Genomic DNA, 25,504 nt, shown 5'->3' on the forward strand with positions numbered 1-25,504 from the left:
TATGTAATGGAGTTATAGTTCTCAAGTTTGAAAAAGGAGTGTTAGCAAGATCCTTGTAGATCAATGTGAGGAAATAGAGGTCCACTTCACTTAATGTATCATTAGAAATGCCTGAGTTACTTAGCTTGTTTACATTTTGGAGAGGCAGTAAGATTTTGTGAAAGGACTTTATCATATATGTGTATATGTGTGTGTGTGTGTGATATTTATACACATGTGACACATAGTACACAAACATAATGCACGCATACAAAGTAACAGTATTAGCCCCTAAGAGAAAAAACACTGTAGACTTGTGCACGGTCAGTTGTTAGGATGGGAAGTCTGCCTTGCAGGGCTGTCCCAGCTTTCTATGTGTCTATAGTTCAGGATATAAAAAGCAGAAATATCTATAGCAGGTGGCTCTTTTTCTCCCATGGGAAAGTGAAATAAGCTGAAATTTCTTGTGTATGTAGACTTTTTCTTTATTGTGACTTCTGTGGGGTGAATATATTCCTTGTATTGGAGATTAAACTATTTTCCATTATATTCTGTAACATAGAATATATAAGTGATATGACTTATTGTTCTCAGCATAAAGTCACAGGCTGGATTCCAGTAGTGTGGGCTAGTGCAGCTAGAATGATGGGCATTCAGGTCCAGGCCTTGCCATTGATTTGCTTTTAATCTTTCTAAGCCACCGTTCACCTCATTCACAGGATGGGTATATCTTAGAGGATTGTATTGGAGACTCATTGGGGGAAATGCAATATTCCATTAAGCACATTTAGTGGTTTAATAAATATTATTTTCCTTCCTTAATTCTGCCCCTTTCCACTTCCCCTCTTTCCACCTTGAGTCTTAATTTTTATGAATCCTGCTTGGCTGCATTGACTTGTTGTTATTTAGATGCTGAGTCTTGTCTGACTCTTTGCATCTCCATGGACTGTAGCCTGCCAGGCTCCTTTGTCCATGGGATTTTTCAGGCAAGAATACTGGGGTGGGTCGCCATTTTCTTCTCCAGGGAATCTTCCCAACCCAGGGATCAAACCTGTGTCTCCTGCATTGGCAGGTGGACTCTTTACCACTGAGCCACCGGGGAAGGCAACTATATTGATACATGGATAAAAAGATCCAAAAACAAAGTTCATTTCTTTAAGGCTGTATGTGCCTCTCAGTATTACTTTGGAGAAAGTCAGTTGCTGTGGAAATCATAACCTTATACTTGCTAGTTAGTGATATATTGAATACTTTTTAATTATTGCTTTGTTGAGCAAGAGAAATATGTACTTCTAGTTTGCAGATTCCCTTAGTAACCGCCCTTTCATTGCAAAGAATAATGTAACTAAAAAATACAGAGTGATTTAGTGGAAAAACTCAGATCCCTGCCAAGGCCAGTTGTAAAGTTCTCCACTGGCCTAAATGTCATTCCCTTAGTTTAAAAAAAAAGTCTGAGGGGCATGCAGGAAATATACAGCTCACTTCCCAAATTCATTATATTGAAAGAGTATGGCCTGTGGAAAAGCAGAGATTTTTCTTTGAAAGAACTGGTAATTTGAAAAGAGGATTAATTTTAAATAGCAGAGTTCATTTATACCATTGTAAAACTGCTTTTCATTCAGCAGTTTATTGAACTCTCATTTGTAATAGGTGATTAATCTTTGTTCCAGAAATATAGCTCTTATTTTTAGTGAAGTATCTGTTATGGAAAACATAAAATCTTTAGAAGAGAAAATTAAGAAGTCTTTACACAGTTTCATAATGTATTGTTCTGTCATTATTGCCTTAATCCGCTAGCAGTGTATCCCTTAAATTGAGTCTGTCAGATTGAAGAGAATATAGCACACACCTAGATTCTTTCCTGGAACTTAAAATGCTTTAAGATAAAATTGTAAATTTATGATATGGAAAAGATAATTGTTACATGTTTTTCAGTTAAAACGGAGAAGAAGACGGTACAATTTAGTGATGAAGTTCAGGTAGAAACGATAGAACCAGAACCAGAACCAGCCTACATTGATGAGGTAAGTGACTTTCTGCCCGAGAGCACCTTATTTGATATGGAAGTTGAAATGGTTTTCTTCTCTTCTCTAAAAAATTCAGTCCTTGATTAATGCAGTATTTTGTTATAAAAATTCAAATAATACAGACCAAGCCAAGATTCTCCTGGAAATTTCCTCTCTAGTCCTCTTCTTACCATGTCAGTAGGTATAGCTGTCCTTTCTTATTTTAACTTCTAGCTTAACCTTCCATAGTATGGGTTTATCATGAGTTCATTCTATTGTTGGACAGTTAGATTGTTTTCAGTTCTCTGTGGGGTTTGTTTTTTTTTTTTTTTTCTGTTACAAACACTATTGTAATGAGACTTTTTGGATAAATTCAAAAGAATGTGTGACTTTTATTTTTATTATTTGTTTACTTTACTTTTTACTTTTTGGCTGCACTGCACAGCATGTGAGACCTTAGTTTGCCAGCCAGGGATCGAATCCAAGCCCCCTGCATTGGAAATGCGGAGTCCTAAGCACTGGACTGCTAGCGATGTCCTTGACTTTTATTTTTAAATCTCAGTAGTTAATTTTTTGGCAGTTATATCCTTTGTAACATTTTAAACTAATGATGAAAAATGAGAATTCCTGTTTGAAACATGTGAAGGGATTTGTTGGTTTTTAGCCTTCTTTGGAGGGAGCCAGAGGACTAAAGTTCGAAGAGCACTCTTTTGAAGGCTGTGCTGAGAGCCAGAGCCTGTATAGGGGCAGGGAAAGTCAGCTTTAGCTATAGCATGACATCAGAAAATGTGTGGGGACTTCCCTGGTGGTCCAGTGGCTAAGACTCCACTCTCCCAACACTGAGGGCCCAGGTTTGATCCCTGGTCAGGGAATTAGATCCCTCATGCCACAACAAGATCAAAGATCTCATGTGCTGTAACTAATCTGGTAGAGCCAAATAAATAAATATTAATAAAATGCATGTAGGGTCTACCTAGAAACCTCATTTCTCTGGTAGATAATTTCAATTAGGGTATAGAATTCTATAAACCAAGAGGACAGAAGTTACCCACGTGTTAGCTGACTCTCATTTTACTCCTCCTCTCTTTTTTTTGACTTGTCACTTTCCTGACATGTGCCTTCTCTTTTAGACTACTTAAAATGAAATTAGGACTCTTTTACATTGAAAAGTAGTATCTATTTCAGAATATGAAATTCTTTGACTTCAAGAGTTTTTTTTAATATAGTTGTGTCATTTTCACACTTAGTGATTAATTCATCTCTCAAACTGTTCTCCTTCTGTACAGACTGTAAAGTTTTGTTTTGGTTTACATAGTGACTTTGCTTTGAATTGATAGTCTTTAAATAATTTACCTAAGTAGCTATGCTTAGTAGTATAATCTTGTCAAAACCATGAATGGAGAAAAGTTTGCAGTTATTACAGTAATATTGTTTAGTACAGGAGATCTATATTTTGATTTTTTTAAACTTACATATAGATACATCTCTGCTAATATAATGCTTTCGTGTGTTTATGTCATGATGGCTTCTTTATTTCTGTTGGTCTAAAACAAAAGATTCTGAAATAGGTCTGAGTCACTGCCTTGAGATGCCTCCTGGCCTTTCACACAGGAGAACAGAGAAACCACAAATCATCCTCCTTTTTTTGATGACAAACTGCAACATTGGTGGAAAGAGAATGTAGAATAAATCCTTCTGGTGCTCCTCAGAAGAGGAACAGCTGGAGTAGAGCTGAGCTGTGCCTTATGAAACAGCTGCTGTATTCTCCCCAGTGGAGAAGTAGTAAGGGAGTTGTTGGTCATAAGTAATGAGGCCAGCTTGATAGGGTACACCTGTCACTGTGGCCGGGCCACACCGCTGCTCCAAAAGAAAGCGAGGTGGAGATCCACTAGCATGACGTAAGAGATTAATGAACTCACATGTTGTAAGTTTAAATGTTGCTCTATTTTTTCTTATTTAAGAGAATTTCTGTTATCAGTTTTGAAAATAAGAAGAAATAGCTTTCAAGACTCTGACTTCACATGGTAGTAAAGAAAATACATGGATAGTAAATACATTAAAGCAAAATTGAAGTTTTCATATCTGTGAATTACAAGTTTATCCATTATCTAATTAACAAAGTGAGAAGTCATTGTGGCAGAGTGATTTATTGCTTTTTATATTAACTGTTTAATTCCTGTAGGATAAAATGGACCAGTTGCTACAGATGTTGCAAAGTACAGATCCCAGTGATGATCAACCAGATCTTCCAGAGTTACTTCATCTTGAAGGTAAACTTGGTTTTCCTTTTACCTCGCAAGTAAAAAATAATTAAGGGTTATATCTAATGTTCTCTTACAGGGTGCTTTTATTATTAAATAAAATTGAAGACGATATAAACAGTGTTAACATTTCTCGCTCTTCTATGACCAGTCTCATGTTTACATGCAGTTTAAACCTGTGGTAGAATTCAAATGTTTATACATTTCTACCCAAATTAAACATTTTATTCAACATTTTAAAATGTTGTAAAATGAAGATTGGTACTAAAGTTTTCTGAGAGCAATGCAATCAGTCAAAAGTATTGATTTTATAAATATCCAGGAAAACCGATCGGGTTCTGTAGGCCTCAGGTTAATTGATAGAACTTTTATTATTCCAAATGACATCTCTTAGAGAGTTGCTGTCTTTTGCTGCGTTGTCTTACATTTCTTCCATCTCGTCGTCTTAGCAATGTGTCACCAGATGGGGCCTCTCATTGATGAGAAGCTGGAGGATATCGATAGGTAAGACTGTGTGTGTGCTGCCTGTGCTGCGTGCCCTCTTCCCTACAGAGCTCTCTAAGCTGCATCTTGGAACAGAGCTGCCTTTTTATTTTATTTTTACAGATATGCCAGTTTTCACTTGTTTCCCACTCGATGTGAGAATTGAAATTAAACCCCATCTGTTGACCCTGCCCCCCTTTTAAAGTGAGAATTTGTGTGACTTTCTGATACTAGTCTTGTTTTTTTAATAAGGGTTAACTGTTGTAATCATATTTGCTGTTAGTGGCATCATCAAGCCCCACAAATGACCCATCGGTTACTAATGAGGGAAACCTAGATTTTTGAGGTGATGTCAAGTGCAATAAGCTCGAGTCCTTCCCGCATGACACCTAAATCTTACCCGTACAACACCTAAATCTTAAACACTTGTGGTTGCCTTGAAGTTAAACTATAGGATATTTTGTTTTGTCACCAAGTTACATTTTTAATAGTGTCTACATAATACCATTCTTGCCTACTTTTGCTATTTTGATGCATCTTATTACTTAGAACATGTAAATAGCAGTGATGTTTTACATTCTTGTATAATATTTCAGAAAACATTCAGAACTCTCAGAACTGAATGTTAAAGTGATGGAAGCCCTGTCCTTGTATACCAAGTTAATGAATGAAGACCCCATGTATTCCATGTATGCAAAATTACAGAATCAGCAGTATTATATTCAGTCATCCGGTGTTTCTGGTTCTCAGGTAAGCTTTTAAAAGCTCAGGCACCCATTATACAGAGTGAAGTAAGCCAGAAAGATAAAGAACATTACAGTATACTAACACATATATACGGAATTTAAATAGATGGTAGCGATAACCCTGTATGCAAAACAGAAAAAGAGACACAGAAGTACAGAACAGACTTTTGAACTCTGGGGGAGAACGTGAGGGTGGGATGTTTTGAAAGAACAGCATGTATATTATCTATGGTAAAACAGACCACCAGCACAGGTGGGATGCATGAGTCAAGTGCTCGGGCCTGGTGCACTGGGAGGACCCTGAGGAGTCGGGTGGAGAGGGAGGTGGGAGGGGGGATCGGGATGGGGAATACGTGTAACTATATGGCTGATTCATGTCAATGTATGACAAAACCCACTGAAAAAATAAATAAATAAATAAAGTAACTGACTGATGATGAAAAAAAAAAAAAGAAAAAAAATTTTCAAATATATTTGAGATTATTTGAAATAGCTATGTTTTTTTAAAATGTGAAACTTCCCAAAAGTAATGTTCAGAGTAAAAATAAAGTTTAGAAGACGTTTTTACTTGACAAATACAATGTATAGTATGCTAACTATACTGATAGTTCTTGTTCTAAAAAATTATTTTTATGCAGAAGTGCACATCAGTCACCATCAAGTTAAAATATAGATAGATGCATTGGCTCTACCCCAGGCGTATTGAATCCAGGTGTGAGATCCAAACGTCTCTGTATTTTCAAAGTTTCACATCTAATTGTCTGGTTAAGAAGGACAGTTTTTGTCTGTCTGAGTACAGTTTCTTAATATTACTAAGTCCTTGTGAGTATCTACCATTTTCAGTTTTACAGTGAGCTGCCTTGATCTGCATTTTTTCTGTTCCTTTACATGGGAACATGTGTGATGTGCACAGGCCCCTAAAACTCGTCACACCAGCAATTATTTCCAGAGCCCATTTCCCACAAACTCCCCAAGTGCAGGGTGTAGGGAGCAGTTCACCAGACACTGTATTTTATCCACACAGAGTACCATAAACTTTGCGCAGGTGAATTTTATTTATTTATTTATTTATTTTTTGGTGAGGTCCACTCCTGAAGGGAGGGGCCAGAACCCTGAAGAAGAGCAGCCAGACCTGAGAAATGTGGGGCTGGACACCTACCCATGAGTCATGATACCAGTGCGAGACAGCAGACAGACAGAACCCCTTCCTGTTGGTTTTGCAAAGTGCAAACAGTTGGGTTTGTGAGGACTGGAGTAGCTGTGTTTACAATGAAGACCTTTTGGACTCTGTGTGTAGTGTGTCTCTTGCGGCTTTAACACAGGCGCTCACATGGTGGTGGGTTTGTGTCCTGACGGCGGTGTTACCGTCTTACAGTGACAGCTGGTGAGAGTCGCACTCCCTGAACAGTTTTCAAACATGTGAAATGGAAGGATCTAATGAATACTACAGAAAATTAGAATATTATGCATGTTAAGATTTGGGAGGCACTTGAGACCTTAATCTCTCTGGCTTAAAACAAATACAGTTTTTAGATGCAGGGATTCACAAACAATGGCCCAAGGGCAAAAATCCAGCCCCTGCACCTGTTTTTTCTTTTTTTTTTTTTTAAACTTTTACTGAAATACAGCCATTCTCTTCAGTTTCTACATCATTTCTGACTGCTTTCTCTATGAGCAGAGCTCAGTAGTGCCGACAGAGACCGCGTGGTCCACAGTCTGACACGTGTACTGTTTGGGCCCTTGACAAAGTCTGCTGACTCTGCAGACTTTGAAGGGTAGCTTAGCTTGCTCTGTGTTCAATAAACTGTAACTTAGGAAATATTTAGTATATCTCTGATAGGTATCGAGAAACAAGTGTGAACTGTTGCTGTAAAACAGTGAATTCAAATACACTTTCTTAAGCATTTTAGGGGATTCCTTTGTTGTTGTTATTCTTCAGTCAGTAAGTCATGTGATTCTTTGCGACCCCATGGACTGCAGCGTGCCAGCCTCCCCCGTCCTTCACTATTGCCTGGAGTTTGCTGAAACTCATGTCCATTGAGTCAGGGATTCCTTTTAGGGAGATACAGTATCAACATGGAAAGAGAGATTATATCAGTATCAGATTAAAAGGTAAGTTCCTTTACTGCTTCTGTATGAAGGGGAATATGAGTTTTGCTATTGTTTACCTAAGAACAGAAATCATCAGAAGCCCACTTCACTGAAAAGTAACTTTTTCAGATGCCTGACAGCAGAAGTAACTTAAAAGACTTCAGAGATGTGATGATTGTTCTGTTTGTAATTGAAAGCATGCCTGTTAAAATCAGAGGGAACCTAACATGTGTTATGTGGAACTGTTCTAGGTGTACCCACCTCAGAGTGGTGCTTACCTGGTCGCAGGGAGCGCCCAGATGAGCCACCTGCAGAGCTACAGCCTGCCCCCAGAGCAGCTGTCTTCTCTCAGCCAAGGAGCAGTGCCACCGTCTGCAAGCCCAGCCCTTCCTACTCAGCAAGCCCAGGCTTCCTACCCCAAGTAATTTGATTATTGACTTGTTTGTGGGTACTGCTATTGAAAGCCTCAAGTGCCGTCAATCGTCTGTAATCATGAAAACTGGATTTTAAAAATGCAGGATGGGTGTCATCACTGCAGCAGGGTGCCATCACTGTCTGTGGTGGCAAGTGGGTTCTCTGGGACCCCGTGCAGCGTGGCAGTGCCAGCCAGCATGCCAGTCCTCCGTCCTACTGGTTCCTTGAACTACTGGATTCTGATTTTGCCTCGTTGTTGTTTTTTTTTAACTTTTAGTTTTGTACTGGGGTATAGCCAGTTAACAGTGTTGGGATCGTCTCAGGTGGGCAGCAAAGGGATGCAGCCAGACCTGTACATGTATCCATTCTCCCTCAAACTCCCCTCCCATCCAGGCTGCCATATAACATTGTAGCTAGGTATTTTTGATATTCCTTCCCATCAGAATTTCTTTTGTTTTTATCTGAGTCTGATATTAGCTAAGGACTTTAATTAAACTTAAGTTTAGTTTGATTACTGTAATTTAACATTTTATACAAATTTCACATAAAAAGCTCAATGTTCTTTGATTATTCTTTTATAATTTATAGTTCTGAGCTGTCTCTTAGAAACAAATATGTCCTCCTTTTTACCCTGGTAGGAAGTTAGTTTATACATCACAGCTTAATAAACCACATGGAAGGAGACAGTAACAAGAAGCTGACACCCCCATGGTTCATGGGGCGGGTAGCTGGTGATAAAATGTCAGAGTCATTGTTTTGGTCATTTACATATGATGCCCCATCATGTAAATTATTATATGCATGCATTATATTATTCATAATTTATGAACGCTTTTTCTACTTCAACGGGAAGTCATTCCTTTGACTCAAACAGGTAGACTTAAGAGTTCACAACAGAAGTTTCTCAGTAACACAGGCACAATTTCTAGGAACCTCCATCCATGTTGGAGTTGTCTCAGAGCTCCTGTCCTGCCCTCACTGTTGTACTGTTCAACCTCAGGAGCCCCACTCTAGGGATGCTGAGGGATTGCAAACATGATTTTGTGGTCACATCTCGTATTCTGAAGTGACCTTAAGAAAGAGGGTAATGGGGAAGCCTGTTACAGGCATCAGATGACAGCAGCCAGAGGACGGCACTCCCTACTGGGTTACAGAGTTTAGGGGAAAGTTAGGTGGGACCCTTTCTGTCTGTCCAAGGACTTTTTTATTTTTCTAATTCTCAGTTTGTTAAAACCAAATACTCTTACATGGAAATCAGTAGGGAGCAGCTTTTAAGAGAGTAACATGTTACTTTAAAATTAGATCAAAGTGAGTAGAGGTGGAAATTGTTTAGAAGTGAGCCAGTGTACGGGAATGAAGTAGGAAGCCCTTAGAAACTTGAGCCTTATCCAGAGGTACTGCTGTATCCCAGCTGGTCCTCGGTGACCCTGTTATGCGCGGCTCTAGTTGCTCTCGCCACTGAAGGTTGCTTGGATCTCTTAGTGCAGAGCCTTGAGGTATTATCCTTGTAAATGAGCTGCTCTGATAGTAAGTGCTGCAGAGCCAGAGTGCCGTGTTACTGTTGGCTGGGGACTGCCCTGTCCTCTGCTGCCACCTGGATATGAACCTCTGCCCTGAACCCATGGCCTGTGCTGCATCCCCCAGCCTGGCTGCTGGCTAGCTGTAGGTGTCACCTCTCCAGAAACACAGGTGCTTTTCAAGAGGTGCTTTTGGTAGAGCATTAATATCAAAATATTTAGTCCTCTTCATCTGGCTGTTCTACTCCTTCTTTAGTTCTTAGCTTCATCTTTGTCCAAGGCTGTCTCGCTCTCCCCCTCGCCAGCGCTGGTGCTCCTCTGTTGCTGTCCCAGGCCCCCAGCGCACTGTGTCGTCTTGTCGTCCATATCCCCAGCTAGGCTGTTGTATCCTGAGAGCTGGAGTGGGATCTGTCACCTTTAGAGCCACACTGTATAGCACAGTTTTATACCTGGTGGGAACTCAGTCGATACTTCAGAAATAAATGTTTTGATGGGAGTTTCAAGGGCTATGTTAGGCCAGTGAGTTATACATTTCAGTTTATTGAAAAGTCTTCACAAAGACCTTTAGACAATTTTTAAAAAGATATATTAGGAACAGTTGTGTGTATGTACATGTGCATCTGTGTGTGTTTGAATGAGAAAACTGATGGCAAAACAAACATATGCTAACAAAATTGGAAGTAGTGGAAATGGAGGTGGATGTATACATCATATTTGACTCAAGTGTTCTAATTGCACATCACAGTCAGGAGGAATTTTTTCCTGTGTTTTTGGTAGGCAGGTATTTTAGTGTTCCTCGGTCCATATCTAGCAGACAGTTTCTTATTCTTTTACATAGATTTTCGATTCTCAGGTTGTCATTGTTGCAGACTTCCGTCATCCTAGGGTGAGCCTGTTAAAACCAAGTTGCGTCACATTGTCCTTTGTTGGCCGTCACCGCAGCTCGTAGGGGCTTCCCTGCCTAGTTGTGGCACGTGGACTTCTCTGGCTGTGGCACATGGGCCTCTCTAGTTGTGGTGCGCTGCCTCAGCAGTTGTCGTGCATGGGCTCGCTGGTTATGGTGAGCAGCTTAGTTGCCCCTTGGCATGTGGGATCTTAGTTTGCCACCAGGGATCGAACCCGAGTCCCTTGCTTTGGCAGACGGGTTCTTAACCACTGAGCCAGCAAAGTCCTGATTGCTCTTCTGTCCACAATTGACTAGTGCTTTTCCATCCCCCTCAGCCAGAGGCCCAATCCTGACCACAGTCTGCAGGGCCTGTGTACACAGGCTCCTCTCCTGTTTCTGCTGTCTCGTTTCATGCCACTCTGCCCTCTGCCTACTCTGCTCAGCCATCAAGGCCTGCTTGCTGCCTCTTGACCGTGCCTGGCCTTTTCTCAGGCTTGCTGTTCTCTTTGCCTGAAGTGCCCTTTCTCCTAGATCCTCGGTGTCACCCCCTCCCACTCTTTTGGGTCTTTCCTTCAGTGTTGCTGTATCTGAGTGGCCTCCCCCACCATCCTGTATCCACAGGAATCTCTTGTCCCAGGAACTAGTGGTCCTCCTGGGATGCTTTGTTTCTTTTTGTCTTTTTTTGATTTAGACCATTTTTAAAGTCTTCCTTGAACTTGTTACAATGTTGCTTCTGCTTTATGGTTTTTTTTCTTTTCTTTTTTTTTTTTTTTTTTTTTGGCATGTGGGATCTTAACTCCCTGGCCAGGGATCAAACTCACCCCCTGCATTGAAAGGCGAAAATCTCAACCTCTGAACTGCCGGGGAGTCCCTGTGTTTCTTCGTATCACCTCTTGTCATTACCTCTTGACATATTACACATTTTTTTCTCATCTTTTTTCCTCCTGTTATGAGTTCCATGATGGTGGGGACTTCCCTCCCTTCTTCCTTTATGACATCCCAGTGCCTCAAATAGCAGTATCTGGCACATTCTAGCCATTTAATAAATACTTAATGGAATGGATCGCTTGCCTGAGTGACTGTTTAGTGAACAGCTTTGCTGTTGATCTCTGAATGGCTGAGTAAGTCAGTGTTGACCTAACTGAGTGTTCTCTCCCCTCCACAGCACAATGGTCAGCCCCGTCCCGGGAAGTACGTATCCCAGCCCGGCTTCAGTGTACAGTCCTCCCCCTGCCGCCACAGCTGCTCCCGACGTCACCATCTACCAGAACGCAGGGACCAGCCTGTCCCAGGTGCCGAACTATACGTTACCGTCCACAATGCCCCAGCCTGGGGGCAGCCAGCAGCCACCTCAGCCGCAGCAGCCGTACTCCCAGAAGGCTCTGCTATAGGACTGGAGTCCCCTTTGTGGCAGATTCCCGCCGATCGCCAATGGCAATGTTACGAGATCCTTTAATATCTTAAGATTGGTTCACCCTCAGCTTATAGGAATCGTATCTTGGTCAACACGTTCCAATGTTCAAGAAGGGAGATCCCTCTTCAATTTGCACTGACTTTTTAGAGGGTCTCCCCTCCCCTCCCCTGTGAGGAATGAAACTACTTACAACATATAATTCCTTTCATAATATGAAAGGATCAATGCAAGATTATCTGTCTCGTAAAACCACCTGGCCTGCAAAGAGTCAAACTTACCAACACTGTTGTGGCAAACGTTGTGTACATAGGTTGCTGTGTAGCTTCACTACTGGCCATTTTGAATCACGAGTGGTGATCATGTGAATATATTTAACACTGTTAAATTAATTGACCTTGCTATTTTATTTTAATCATGAACAGCTACCATGTTCCATAATGTTTTGTGTAAATTGAAGATAATTACACTATCCTTTTAAACTGCAAGAGAAAAACTGTAGCATATGTACATGAAGGTGTTATGTTGTCCCCGTTTCAGTTTCCCACTCAACTGAACATTCCTGGGTGTAATTGGGAGCTGAACGCAGATATGTTATCTCATTCTGTAGCCTCTGCATACTACTAGCTGTCATCACACCAGCGTACAGTAGCTAAATTTTTGGTTCACTTCTAGCAAATGATGAGTTCCCCTTTAAACTTTGACATTTTGGCATGATATATAAGAATACTGTGGGACCATGAGACAAAAATCAAGTCGAACTGCATTCTTTTATACCTTAACTTTTAGAGAGATAATGTCGATTTACTTTTTCCTAGTCGAAGATAGTAATTAGGTTTCTAAGCTGTATACTGTGTTTATTGGTGGCAGTGACACCAAAGATAGAGGCAAAGGATAGAAGCTTTTAAACTGGAAAGAGAACATGAATTACACTACAATTTCAGTCTCTTGTAATTATTTAGGCTATGGTGAAATTCAATTCATCTGTCTTATTCCACTGCTAGTCTTTTAAATATGTCTTTAACACATTGTATCCTTTAATTCTTCATTAAAATGAATGTAAGTAGATGTTTCAAAGTCATCTAGATTTCTGGCTTTGCTTAACAGTTTGTATATTTATTCTTGTCTTTGAAACTGGATTTATAGGCTGTTTTCTCTCTCTCCTCTCTTTTAAAGTTCCCGAATGGAATTATTTTGGCTTCTTATTCAGAAGCAGTTTTGAATGAATGCTTTTTCTTTTAATCCATATGAAATATGTTTTCTGCTGATATTTTAATCTCCTTAAATATTTATAATTTCCCAAGTTGTGCTGTTATTTAACACTATTATTGAAACAACTGAAGAATTGAGTACCATAGTAAATGAATTGATTTATTAACAGGTTTCACACCATAAATGAAGATTTAATTTGTATTTTCTGAGACTATTGTGATCAGGTACTTGCTTTCCCTTTTGACACCATGATTCTACCTTTGACAAGGTAGGTTCAAATTTACATCACCCTAATTTGTATTTTCCTAAGTTGAGAGTACTTTGCCCTCAAATAGTAATTTTAAAATTCGAAATCAAACTTTACATTAAAATTTTTAATATGTTGTTTTTTGCTAAACGTTGTCAAAAGATTGTAATATTTTTCATTGCCATTTGAATAGTTTAAGTGATACACTTTGTGTCAATTCATACTGTATTTTTCTCTGTTTTTTGATAAATTCCCCAATACCAATGGCAAAATGTATGATTGTCCCATTTTATTTTGATACGCTTCATGCTGTAAAATCAATGACATATTCTCTAGTATGTGTTTTGCCTTGTAAAAGTCAAAAGAATGGTGAAATGAAAAAAGGCTATCCTTATAACAAGGCATGTGTAAGTTTCTTTACCTAGTCATATTACTAGGCTTTTATAAAGATTTAAATGATGAACACTTAAAAATACTTAAAACTAATACTATATTATAAGCTTGCAGGTTTCTTTTACTAGGCTTCCGTAGTGACTCAGTGGTAAAGAATCTGCCTGCAGAGCAGGAGATGCTGGTTTGATCCCTGAGTTGAGAAGATACCCTGGAGAAGGAAATGGCAACTCACTCCAGTTTTCTTGCCTGGGAAATCCCATGGATAGAGGATCCTGGCGGGTTATGTTAGTCCATGGGGTCACAAAAGAGCTGTAGATGACTTAGCAACTAAACAGCTTTCACTTACTAGGTATGAAAATACCAGATGGAAAAAGTTCCACTGTAAAGGAAGCACTGGATTTTCCATCTTTCAGGTGACAGGGCAAGGATAGAAATAGGAAAGGACTGATTAGGAGCACAGTGATTTTGTTCTGAAACCAGAGTATGTGCTGCACTTTTGTAAAATTTTTCTTTAACAGGTAGCTGTCCCCTTTTAAAGGGAATTGAATTACTTATAAAATAAATTAGCTATAATAAGAATTTCTGGGAAGCAAATTTTACTTCTCAGTAAAACTTTTTTTGCTTTTATAAAGTAAAAGTAAAAAGTTTTTTTTACTTTTATAAAGTTTTATAAAGTTTGTGTATCCATAAGCCAGTGACATCTGAATGGAAAAATTCTGCCCAGTTACTGTCTAGCAAGAGTAGCCAACAAACCCCATGGTCAGTCGGATGGCTAATACATCAGTGTCCTAAACCTACCTACTAGTGATAATACATAGTGCGTCCTTCACCTGATTTCCTCTAACTCCGTGGTCCTGCTTTGCTGTTCCTGTCTCTCCTACTCATGAGGAACCTTTTTCTGTGCCAGAGATTTTCTTCACTGTATTAAAAACTTCTGAAAGTTTGTCTCTATACCTCTTAATTTATGTAGTTAAAATGCTTAGTAGACCCCTAGTGTTCTTTTCTCATAGCTTTCCTAAATGACACATGTATAATTCAGCATGAAACTTACCTTTAGTTCCAGGCTTCAAGTTTATAAAAGATAAATTAGTGTCCTATCTGCAGCTGCAAAAACTATACAATTATTTTCTAAATTGAGGTCCATTGGTATAATTTGTCAAATTTTCATTTAAGACATTAAAATCACTGTTTTCTTTTTCTCATCTTACCAGTTAGCAATTACAGAGTGTTGTTGTATCACTCCTTATTTAATAGCAAAATCATATAATTTTCTAATTTAAAAAAGTTTTTCATTGTCAATGAATCTTTGTACCCTTTAGAATAAAGAAAAAACTTAACTATTTCTCAAAGACCTTATGTTCAGTTATCTTTTATTTTAGAATCATGATTAAGTGTTCTTGTCAAAACCTAGATTATTTTCTTTCTTTTTTTAAAAGATTTTTTTTGAGGTGAACCATTTTTAAAGTCTTTAATGAGTTTGTTACAATATTGTTTCTGTTTTATATTTTGTTTTTTATGAGCGTGAGGCATTGGAATCTTAGCTCCTTGACCAGGGATCGAACCTGCACCCCCTGCTTTGGAAGTTGAAGTCTTAACCACTGGACCACCAGGGAAGTCCCTAGATTATTTTCTGTGCTATTTATGATTACAGCCCCTGTTTCTAATCAAAGCTTCCTTGAATTTTATGCCCTCTTTTTTTAATATGATCTTCCTTTGAGATTATTTTTCCCTCCTGATTTTTCTTGCTTCAGAAATATTTTTTCCATACAGATTTCTTTATTGAACAAAGCCTAACTCTTTATTGGTGATAACTTGTGGTCATACTATTCTTTGCTGATTTTCTGACTCCTAGTTTTATGTTAATACTTGCCATTGCCATTATTCTCCGTTTCCTGTTTCTTTTCCAGTCAGAGTTTCTGATAAGGATTGCATATTAAGTGTCAGTAAGCTCCTGCATAACCATGAAAGGAACTGGTTCTAATATCTTTTGGTGTTCATAGACTTAAGAAAGTTATGTGTATTTTAGAAAAGAGTATATTCAAATTTTTTTATCTGATGCCATCAGTAACAAATATTTTTGAGTTTATGGCCTCAAAATATGTGTATTTACAAATGGTACAAGTTCTACTGTAGTAATATGTGTAGTACATTATGAAACCCAAGAAATCTTACAAGGATAAGAGTAAAGTTTATTAATAGAAATTCTAATATTTCTTCGCTTATCTCTGGTTCATTAGTCGGTACCCTGGAATGTATCTGCCTGATTAGGAGACCACTGATTTAGAGGTTACGATTAGACAGAGGGGAAGTGCTGTGTTACTAGGATGGCCCTTTGAAGTCAGCATCTGAAACTACAAGTGCTGCTTTTCCCAGCCACTCTCTATGTTGAGAATTTTCAGAGTTATAAAAAGATTGAAGTAATATATTGAATACCTGAGTACTCTTCACCTTGATTCATGAATCATTAACATTTTGTTAATTCACACAATAGTGTGAATAGGCAAAGTTAGACTTTGCACTAAACTATATGCCTAAGCATTTCATCATGTATTTTGTTAAAGATAAATACCTCTTCCTTCATAACCTAAAACTTTATCTAAGAAAATTAACATCTAAGAAAATTAACAGTAATTCTGTAATATAATTATTACCAAACACCCCTAATAATCCCTGTTTTATAGGTACAGTTTTTTTAAATTCCAGGAAATAGATCACATTTTTAATGTCCCTTTATTCTCTATGAATCTGGATTAATCTCTTCTTTTTTCCTCCATGAATTTTGCCCTTTTAAAGATCAAACCTGTTGTCTTTTAGTGTGTCCCACATTCTGGATTTATCTCTCTCTTTTTTCTAAATGTTAACTATTATTTATTATTTGATGCTCTATTCTCATTATAGTCCTCTTTTTTCTTAACCCTTCAAAAGTTAATCAAAATTATGTGATTTATGGTTAAAGGTGGTGAATCTAAAGTTTTCAATCTCAGAGAAGTGTATATATAAATGAACATTTTGAGCATTCGGATGTGGTTTTTCTGTACAAATAGAGGCTGTGTGCTCAGGCCACTGATGCTTAGTACAGTTTTGTGTCCTTCTTATCAAATTGCAGTTAGAGTCAATGAAGGAAATCTGAACCTTTAAAAATAATTGGCTCCCTTCTATCCCCTTTCAAACCCAAATCAGCTTTTCTCAAGCTTATTCATGTACCTGATTCACTTACAGTGGCTTTTAAGTATTTTAGAAATGGCATCAACAAGTATAGAACCTTGTTTTAGGGTGTGTACATTTTGACATGTTTGTTTTAAAAGACTCATTACCTTTTATTCATATCTTCTATTAAGATACTGAAATCACTTTAAAGGAAGGGAAGTACTTCCTTTTTAAAAAATCTAGATTTTACTTATTCTCCTGAGATTGGTTGCCAAATTGGAATCAGGCTGAGTAAAATTTATTCCCAGAGTAAAGTTAGAAACACATGCAAGTTACAGTAATATACACTATCAGGTTGTTAAGTAGCTGGTTTAAACCATTTCAGTTGGTTAATGGCTTTAAAAAAAAACCCAATATTTGTAATCCGTTGTTTTTGTGTCAGGCTATATGAAATTTCTTAAAGTGCAGGATAATTACATATCTTACTACTTCAAAAAGAGATCTAGTATGTAAACAATTGAGGATGTTTTTGATTAATTGTACGTGATGTTTTCTGGAAGTTATTTAAGATGCCAAATATGAAACGTCCATATGGTATGATTAAAATACTTGTGTACTGGTTTTGAATTTTGTTCCTCTTCCCTCAGAGGAAAAAAAAATGTTTCAATTTAATATCTTTGATATTCTGTAGTTTTAAAATACGATAACCCTAAAGGAGTTGTGAAACATGACTAAGGAAGTTGTAGTGAAGAATACAGGTAAATTCACTAAATATTTACCAAAGAAGCTTCATCATAACAAGTCCATTTCTATGCATGGTAGATGGCACAGGATAAAACAAATGGTTTTAGTATTTGCACTGTAAATTGTATCCATTTTGGCCACATGGGTTTTTTTTGTAAAGGATGTGGTGATACTTCTGGTTGAAGAAAAGAATAAGAACTAAATTATGTTTCAGGAGTTTATTGGGGTTCTGTTCTACTATGATGTGGACATTTTAGTTCATGACCCTTAGGAATTCAGATTTTAACCCAGATGTGTCTTTTGTCAAAAGAGTTATCTTGCTAGATATGTGATCCTGGGCAGTTCCATGAATCTCTCCAGCCTTCTACTTATTTATAAATTGTCGCGTTAGTATAACTGTTACATGATCCTTTGAGGCTTGCAGAAATTCTGTGCTTCAGAGCCTCAGCCTTCTCGCCATTCAGCCTGGACAGCTCATCTGTGCCACTGCTGTTACCTCACAGCTCAGAGGCAGACAATGTACAGAAACTTGGGGACCTGTTCCCAGCACATGGTCACTAACAGTCCCTGTGTGTCGTCTGGGATACTTGGTGTCCGTCAGTCCAGCGGTCCCTGGCCTTTTTGGCATTAGGGACCGGTTGCGTGGAAGACAGTTTTTCCACAGACCAGGGTCAGGGGGATGGTTTCAGGATGATTCAAGCGCTTTACATCTATTGTACACTCTATTATCACATCAGCTCCGCCTCAGATCATCAGGCATTAGATCCTGGAGGTTGGGGACCCCTGCGTTAGTCAACTCCTGAGCCTTTTGTTGATGTTTGAGTGACCCCACAAGGAATATCTGGACTTGGAGTAGAAGCACTTTCACTTGATAGTACTTTCACTTTCACTGGTGCCGATTTGGAGGAAAAATTAAATAATTATGGCTCTGAAGCATATACTGTTTTCGTATCTTGTGTCAAGCTAAAGGAGAGGCAACAACAGACTAAGATTATTATGAAATTTTTTTGCTTTTGATGTTCTTATAAGCAGAATAGTACCATTGGACTCACCCAGGTGAGAATGGTGACAAAGCCAATGTATTCTTTTTCTGTTTTATTTACCAAGTAAGCAGATTACCTGAAATGCTGGAGAACTATGGAAACTAGGAGTTTCCATCTTTGAAACAGGCTGAGAGAGTCTTTTTCTAATATTCCAAATAAGGTACAAAGTCAGCAATGGCATTTTTTGTTTTTTTGCATCACAAATATTTGACCTAGGAAAATGTTATGTATTGTGTGATTACAAGTTATTAATACACATAAACGTTAGCCTTTAAAGGTTAGTTTTTTCTAAGCTACTTTTTCGTATGTGTCAATGTCAGTTACATGTGTATAGTATTTTACATAGTTATATAGAACAATTTCAAAAATAAAATGAATTTTTTGTTTTAGTGTTCTTCTTTGGACTTCAGGAAATTAGATATCCTGCTGGCATTAAAAATTCTTTCCTAAATTAGTTTATGATATTTCATGGAATCTCATTAAAAGGCTTTTGTCAAGTACTACATAAAGTAAATAAGCTTTTTATAGAGGGAGAAAGACAGAATTTCCAGTTGTTTTCACTGGTTGTGTTATATTCCCAGCAGGAATAGTCAGTTCCTTTTTAGAATCTTTTTTGCTGTCTCACGCTGATTTTTTTAAAGAGTAATTTCAGGAGTGAATACTGGTTGGTTTTTATCAAAACAAGCAGACAAACAAAAAAGACAAAGCTCTTTACGTCATAGTGAGAATCAATTCTGTGTTTGTATAGGTAATGTTTCTTCTTTATTTTTAAGAGATTACTTACATTCTAGTTGTTCTTCGTGAAATAATTTAATATCAAAACATCAGGATACTTTTATTTCATTGACATGGTTGCCAAATTTAATTTACTTGGAGGGGGAGCAGGCAGGCCAGTGGGTTTCCTTCGGGTTAAGTTAAATAATGCATTTGCAATAGGAAGACTTCTGGTGTCTGGACTGGAACTTTATTAGGCTATAAGTTAAAGTGTTGTGCTTTCGCTTAGCTCCACAAAACTGAGGAGTATTTCTCCTCTGCATGCCTTTCATGAGCTTGAAAGAGAATCATCTCCTTCAGGTTTTCAGTATGAAGGGAGCAAAGTTCTGTTTTTATTTTAACTCTTATTCAGCATTTATGTCTAACTATGCTGATTTGTCTATTTGAAAAGCAAAAAATGTCCTCCAAAAAAAATATCCTCCAGTTTTTACTTGCTCAAGAATGCTTACTGGAACATAATTCTATTTATGCTTTGAGTGGGGAGCACTAAAATTAAGTGTCTAGTTTATACCAAATGTTTATGTATATTGTAATTCACAATGATCGGGGAAATTGGTCATGAAAATTAAGCAAAGGAGGATAGATTAATAGCTGAAGGAGCTGAGTTTAAGTAATATGTTTTAACAGTTTTGTCAAACACATTTTGAGATTAAAAACTCTGAAGTATTTTTCATTTTTGACCAAGAGGTGAGCATTATTAAATTAAAATTGAGTAGAATAATTATTATGTATAGTATCTTTTGAAAGTCATATTTCTAAACTTTTTTATATATAGTAATTCACATGTTTATTAGTCAAATGCTGTGTATAACTCTTTTTTTTCTAGATATTTATTCCAAGAGCTGTGGTTTGAGAAATGTAAAATTCTATGCAGAATGAAATCAACTGAAGAGAAACCTGAAGACTGGTTGTGGTTCTCACAGATAATTCCTGTTTTTTGGGTTTAAAATGTTGTAACTTTGATGACCTGGAGCTCAGAGTACAGGGAATTTTGCTGTCGGGCATTTATGTGTCCTAAAAATCACTATGCAGCATGCATTACTACACGATAAAAAAAGCCTTAGAGTTTATGGGGAAAACCCATCAGAGGCACGACATTGCAGAGCATCTGCAGTAACAAACTCAAGAATAAAGATAGGAACCCAATGTAAATAGTAGCACTGTTTCATGCGTTAAATGGTTTACGATGACATGAACATTACAGTAAATATGTCGCTTTACCTAGACAAAGACCTAACGTGAGCCTTTGGGAGTGGATATGGGAAGGATTTATTTGTGAATTAACATGCAGATGGGCATAGGGACTGCTAGAGTAGAAGAGCGGGCTGTGACACCAGATCTGGGTAATGGTGACTCAGCCCTGGGTGAGCTGAGGGTGCTTGCTGGTGGTGGGGTGAGGCGTGCCCGCATGTGGGTTTTGCCTGTCTCTGCAGGTGTTTTGCGTGTTCCTGCGTGACTCAGTTTATCTGGTTGCATCTTCTGCACGTCACCTACTGTTTCTTCTGGACAAAGCCACACAAACTGAAATTTGCATTTTGCTCACATTGTTCCTTAAGTGTATCACCTCCTGCAACAAGTTTTTGTTTTCCAAAGAGCAGTTATATCTATACTGACTCTCAAAGTCATTGAGAGATGGAGGGTGAGTGGCTAGTCACCATTTATGTCTAACTTAAAAAGAAAATGTTTTTAAGGGATGGAAAAGAATCAGGTATATCTAGGATATAAAATGTTCTTTCCTCTTTCCAAGGTAGAAAGAATCCCAGTAGAGCATGTGAGCACATTCAGATTCAAAGAACTGTGTTTTGCTGAAGTACAACCTGTGAGATTATATGACTGACAACGCTGCCACCTCCCTCCAAAAAAAGAGAAAGAAAAGAGGAAAATTAAAGAAAACCATCATTTTCTGAGTTAAATGGGCAAGGCCATCGGGCCATTATTTCCACTGATTTTTTTAAAAATTAACTATTGATTTGACTTTCAGTTGACTGACTTTTGAGTAATGTACCAGGATTTCCAGGTTTACTGCATTCTAAATTTTTATATTTCATAGCACTTAGTAGATATGTATTTAAATAATTTCATAAATCAGGAGATGCAAATGCAAGTCATTTATAGGTTCATTTTGACATCAGAGTTTTGTTTTCTTGGACAAAATTGCTCCATTTCTTTCTAAAGCATGCTGTGTTGGTGAGTGAGCCTCCTAGGGGTGATATCTCCGTCAGTCACATTTTCCACCCCGGCTTATTGCATTAACTTTTCCTGGTCCTCAGCTTTATTATCTATAAAATGAGAAAATTATGTCTTCTTAAGTTCTGTTCCAGCTGCTGTTCCTACAGTGATGTAAAAAAGCAGTGTCACTTTAATTTTATTTATTAAACAAGCACTTGCATTGTTCTTACTGTGGGATGGGTACCACTCTTAAGTGCTTTTCAAATCATTCATTTAAAGTGGGCTGATGGAGAGAGGAAACCAAGGCAGAGAGTTTGGTAATTTACTCAAGGTTGTCCAGCCAGATGAGGGCAAGGCTGAGACTCAAAGCTAAGTAAAGTTTGTGCTCTTATTCATCAGCTTGTCTTTAAAACGATGATTCACTTTCTAATGTATGGAAACTCCAGAATCTACAGGGGAGAATGAGGCAGCCCCTGCTCTCCAGAATCTTCACATGAAGGGAGAATTTTGTAGTGTGTGTGTGTGTGTGTGTGTGTGTGTGTGTGTTTATGTCCCACAGAAGAACTCTAAAGTAAACATTTGGTGAGACTGCCTCATTAGAATGTAAAAATAACACATTTTCAGGTTAAGTAATTGGTTCCAAGCTTCCAACTGGCTTATTTAAGTAAATAAATTTATTTAAATAAACCACAGGGTTCCAGTCTGATGGTAATAAACTTGGTGAAACTCTTTTAGGGTACTGTGGAAACATGATAGTTAAAAGGCTGACTTACTTGATACCTAAGATTAATCATACTATGTGTAGAAATTAGAATAGTTATGTGGAATCATTGAAGTTTTCAGTCAACCCAAACCCCTTCTATGTACATTAATATGAACTTCTCGTTAATGGGAGATTCCTAATAATGGGATCTTTTTCATACTTTTTATCTGTGTTGTACCTAGAACAATATCTTTTCCACTGTACTCACTTAAATGTTGAGTAAGTGATCACTTCAGTATTAACAGTAAGCACGATGAGTCTCCGGAGAGCTCTGTGTCCCTGTCAGGGGCCTGCCAGAAAGTCAGATTATACACAGAAGGTCAACTAAACAGACTTGCAAAAGAACTCCTTACCTGAAGACCGAAGGAGCCAGCAAGGAAAGTGGAGGCATCCTTTACTGTCAGGACCTCTGAGTCAAGAGGGGTAAGTGTTACACCGCAACACAAGGTGAGAGCTGGACTCGTGGAGGAGGGACAGACGGACAGAGCTCTGACTGGCACAGTGGTCAGGAGAGAAGGACGAGAGGAGTCAATACCCTAGGATCTCCCACTGCCGTCTGATTTCTTGCCAGTCGTCTCACTGGCCGAACCCAACTGGAATACAGAATGATGGGGGCATGGGTGAGGGGATGGATGGAGAGTAGCCAACATAGTAGAAACATACCTGGGTGTGTGTGTGTCCCTTCAGGCTGCTATAACAATACCATAGCCAGGGGACTTTCCTGGTGACCCAGTGGTTAGGACTCCATGCTTCCACTGAAGGGAGCATGGATTCAATCCCTGTTCAGGGAACTAAGATTCCACATGCTGCATGGCAAAACAACAAAAAATACTGTAGCAGTGAGGAGATGGAAATGACATAAATAACAAATTTACTTCTCAGTTCTGGAAGCTGTAAAGTCCAAGGTCAAGATGCTAGGAGATTCAGTTTGTGAGGGCCTGCTTCTGGTTCATAGCTGTCTTCTCACCATAACCTCTCATGGCAGAAGAAAGAAGGGAGACAGCTCCGTGGGGTCTCTCTCAGAAGTTACTAATCCCATTCACAAGAGCTCTGCCCTTGTGACCCAATCACTTCTCAAAGGCCCTGCCTCCAAATACAATCACCCTGCAGCTTAGAATTCCAACAAAGTCAGTCAGTCTATTGCATTATTGAAGCAACCCTTGTCATTGAATGCAATTTGATTCACCACTTGCAAAAATATTTTAAAAATTTCCTCTGTCAGTTAAATTATCGTACATATTTTATGAGAAGCCAAGCATGTTCTAGGTGATTTCCAATTAGTTGGTTAATCTTCCTATTGCTGAGTTTATATAAAGTACTGAATTCAAATTATCAGTAGGTGGTGCTGCTGAGATTGAATCTAGAAAAATCTATTGTAGACATTTCTTGATGATTAGGATTTCAGACAGGTTATTTGGGAAAGAATGTTACAGAACCATCAATTTGTGATTTATTGTTTTTCATAACATCTGAAAAACATCAGTTTTTAGGATTTTGATTTACTTAATGTGTGGAATATTCTGGATTTGCCCAACATAGGGCCAGCAGTGGATGTGTCTCCACAGAATCTGAAGGATGAGCGTGTTATAGAACATAACCACTGATAATTTTCTGTCATGCTGTACTGGGGTTTACCACTTGTTTTAATTTACTTTTTGAGATAGAAGCAATGAATCAATGCATATCAAGATTTTTTTAATTAAAAATTTTTTAAGGTCTATTGATTTTTTTGCAGTGTTATTTCTGTTTTTTTAGTTTTGGGGCTCTGAGGCATATATGGGAATCTTAGCTCCCTGAGCAGGGATCAGACCCATACCCCCTGCATTAGAAGGTGAAGTCCTAACCATTGAACCGCCAGGGGAGTCCCTCAAGATTTTTTAAGTGATTCAATTTTAATTTCCTGGAGAAGAAAATTGCATGCAATTTAACAAGTGCCCCAGACGATTGTCCTGGTAACACTGGTTTGGAAAATGCTGTTGATATGCAACCTTCTTTTGGCCTAAGTTTCCTTATCCAGTTGGCTTGAATTTCCACAAACATTCTAGGTCACAGTCACATTTGAAAAGGTAAAGAAAGCTTTGGATCTTCTCCCCAGAAAAATGCCCCCACCTAGAGTGCTGCATATTATTTCAGGTGTTTCCGAGATGCTTAAAATCTATCTATATATCCTGTCTGTGAACCCCTGTGCTGTAAAATCTGTTTTAAAACTCTTCAGTCTAGGCATCAAGGGTTGCCCCAAGCTTGGCCCATCCCACTGATGGACCCCTTTGCCCCATTATTGCCATCAAATCTGGGAGCCGTGAAGATGAGCAGATTTTAGATATTGTGTTCCTGAACACGTGGAAAAGCTAAATTCACAGAACCTGTATGCTTTGTTTACAATCCATAGGAATTCTTCAAAACACACAAGAGAGTCAACTGAGGAAGTCATCTAGGCAGGCTTTCATATTTTGCAGTCATTGGCATCGTCCAGGAAAAAAAAAAAATGGAGATTGTGTTGATCTGTCAAGCCATCTTTTTCTATTCTCAAAGACAAGCATCTTATTTCGAGCATAATTTTAGGGCCATGGCGTCCCACAAGAAAAGTTGTTCTGCCAGCCTGGTGGTGAAACATGGGAACTCCTGACAGAATTCTCCAGTTTTTAACCAAAGCATCCTTTGACATCACCAGGCCTGGATTCTGCCAGCAGAGCTGCCAAATCACTCAAAGTTCTTTATTATTGAGACTAATAAGTTTGTTACTAGTCAGAATCGACTTAGCAGTCTGCTGCTGACTGTTAACATAAGTTCAAAGTGTTATTATTACAGAAGAAGGTCTGTAGACTAAATACCTTAGGTCAGATCCCAAACAGATATAAAAATAGAAATCATATCCAGGCCATTACCTCTGTGGTGGTGATTGAACCACTACTTTGTGTTTACTTCTGCATTTATTATAGTGATTAACTAGCTGTTTATGTGAAATTGGTTTATCCAAGCTTAAGTATTAAAGGGTGAAGGAAAACTATGTTGAATGGCAAGACAAAGTTTTTAAAAGCACATGTAGACCAGTTCTAAAATATAAACAGTTCTTTGTATACATGAAATGATCATTTATTTCTCATCATCTCGCTTTAGCAAAAGTGTGAAGTGGAAAATGGAATTCAGCAGATGTTTGAGTACCAGGGAGATCTAACAATGACTAAGTGGACAGAAAAAAAGCTGGCATAGCAGGCCTG

The 25,504-nt window shown here is 38.2% G+C and overlaps 1 protein-coding gene across 3 annotated transcripts in view; it reads left to right on the forward strand.

Moving 5' to 3' along the window:
- STAM (signal transducing adaptor molecule) overlaps positions 1-22,773 on the forward strand; it is an 84,884-nt gene extending 62,111 nt beyond the window's left edge. For 2 of the 3 annotated variants that reach the window (XM_065921184.1, XM_065921183.1), the window contains exons 9-14: positions 1,915-2,003; positions 4,168-4,255; positions 4,696-4,750; positions 5,326-5,479; positions 7,818-7,987; positions 11,549-22,772. In XM_065921184.1, coding sequence (XP_065777256.1) covers positions 1,915-2,003; positions 4,168-4,255; positions 4,696-4,750; positions 5,326-5,479; positions 7,818-7,987; positions 11,549-11,774 — 782 coding nt within the window. In that variant the 3' untranslated portion in view covers positions 11,775-22,772. Of the gene's footprint in view, positions 1-1,914; positions 2,004-4,167; positions 4,256-4,695; positions 4,751-5,325; positions 5,480-7,817; positions 7,988-11,548 lie in introns of all 3 variants that reach the window. The other variant, XM_065921185.1, reaches the window with a different exon arrangement.
- The last annotated feature ends 2,731 nt before the right edge of the window (positions 22,774-25,504 follow it).

The sequence above is a fragment of the Muntiacus reevesi genome, chromosome 2 (assembly GCF_963930625.1).
Source record: "Muntiacus reevesi chromosome 2, mMunRee1.1, whole genome shotgun sequence".
In the NCBI taxonomy this organism is placed as follows: domain Eukaryota; kingdom Metazoa; phylum Chordata; class Mammalia; order Artiodactyla; family Cervidae; genus Muntiacus; species Muntiacus reevesi.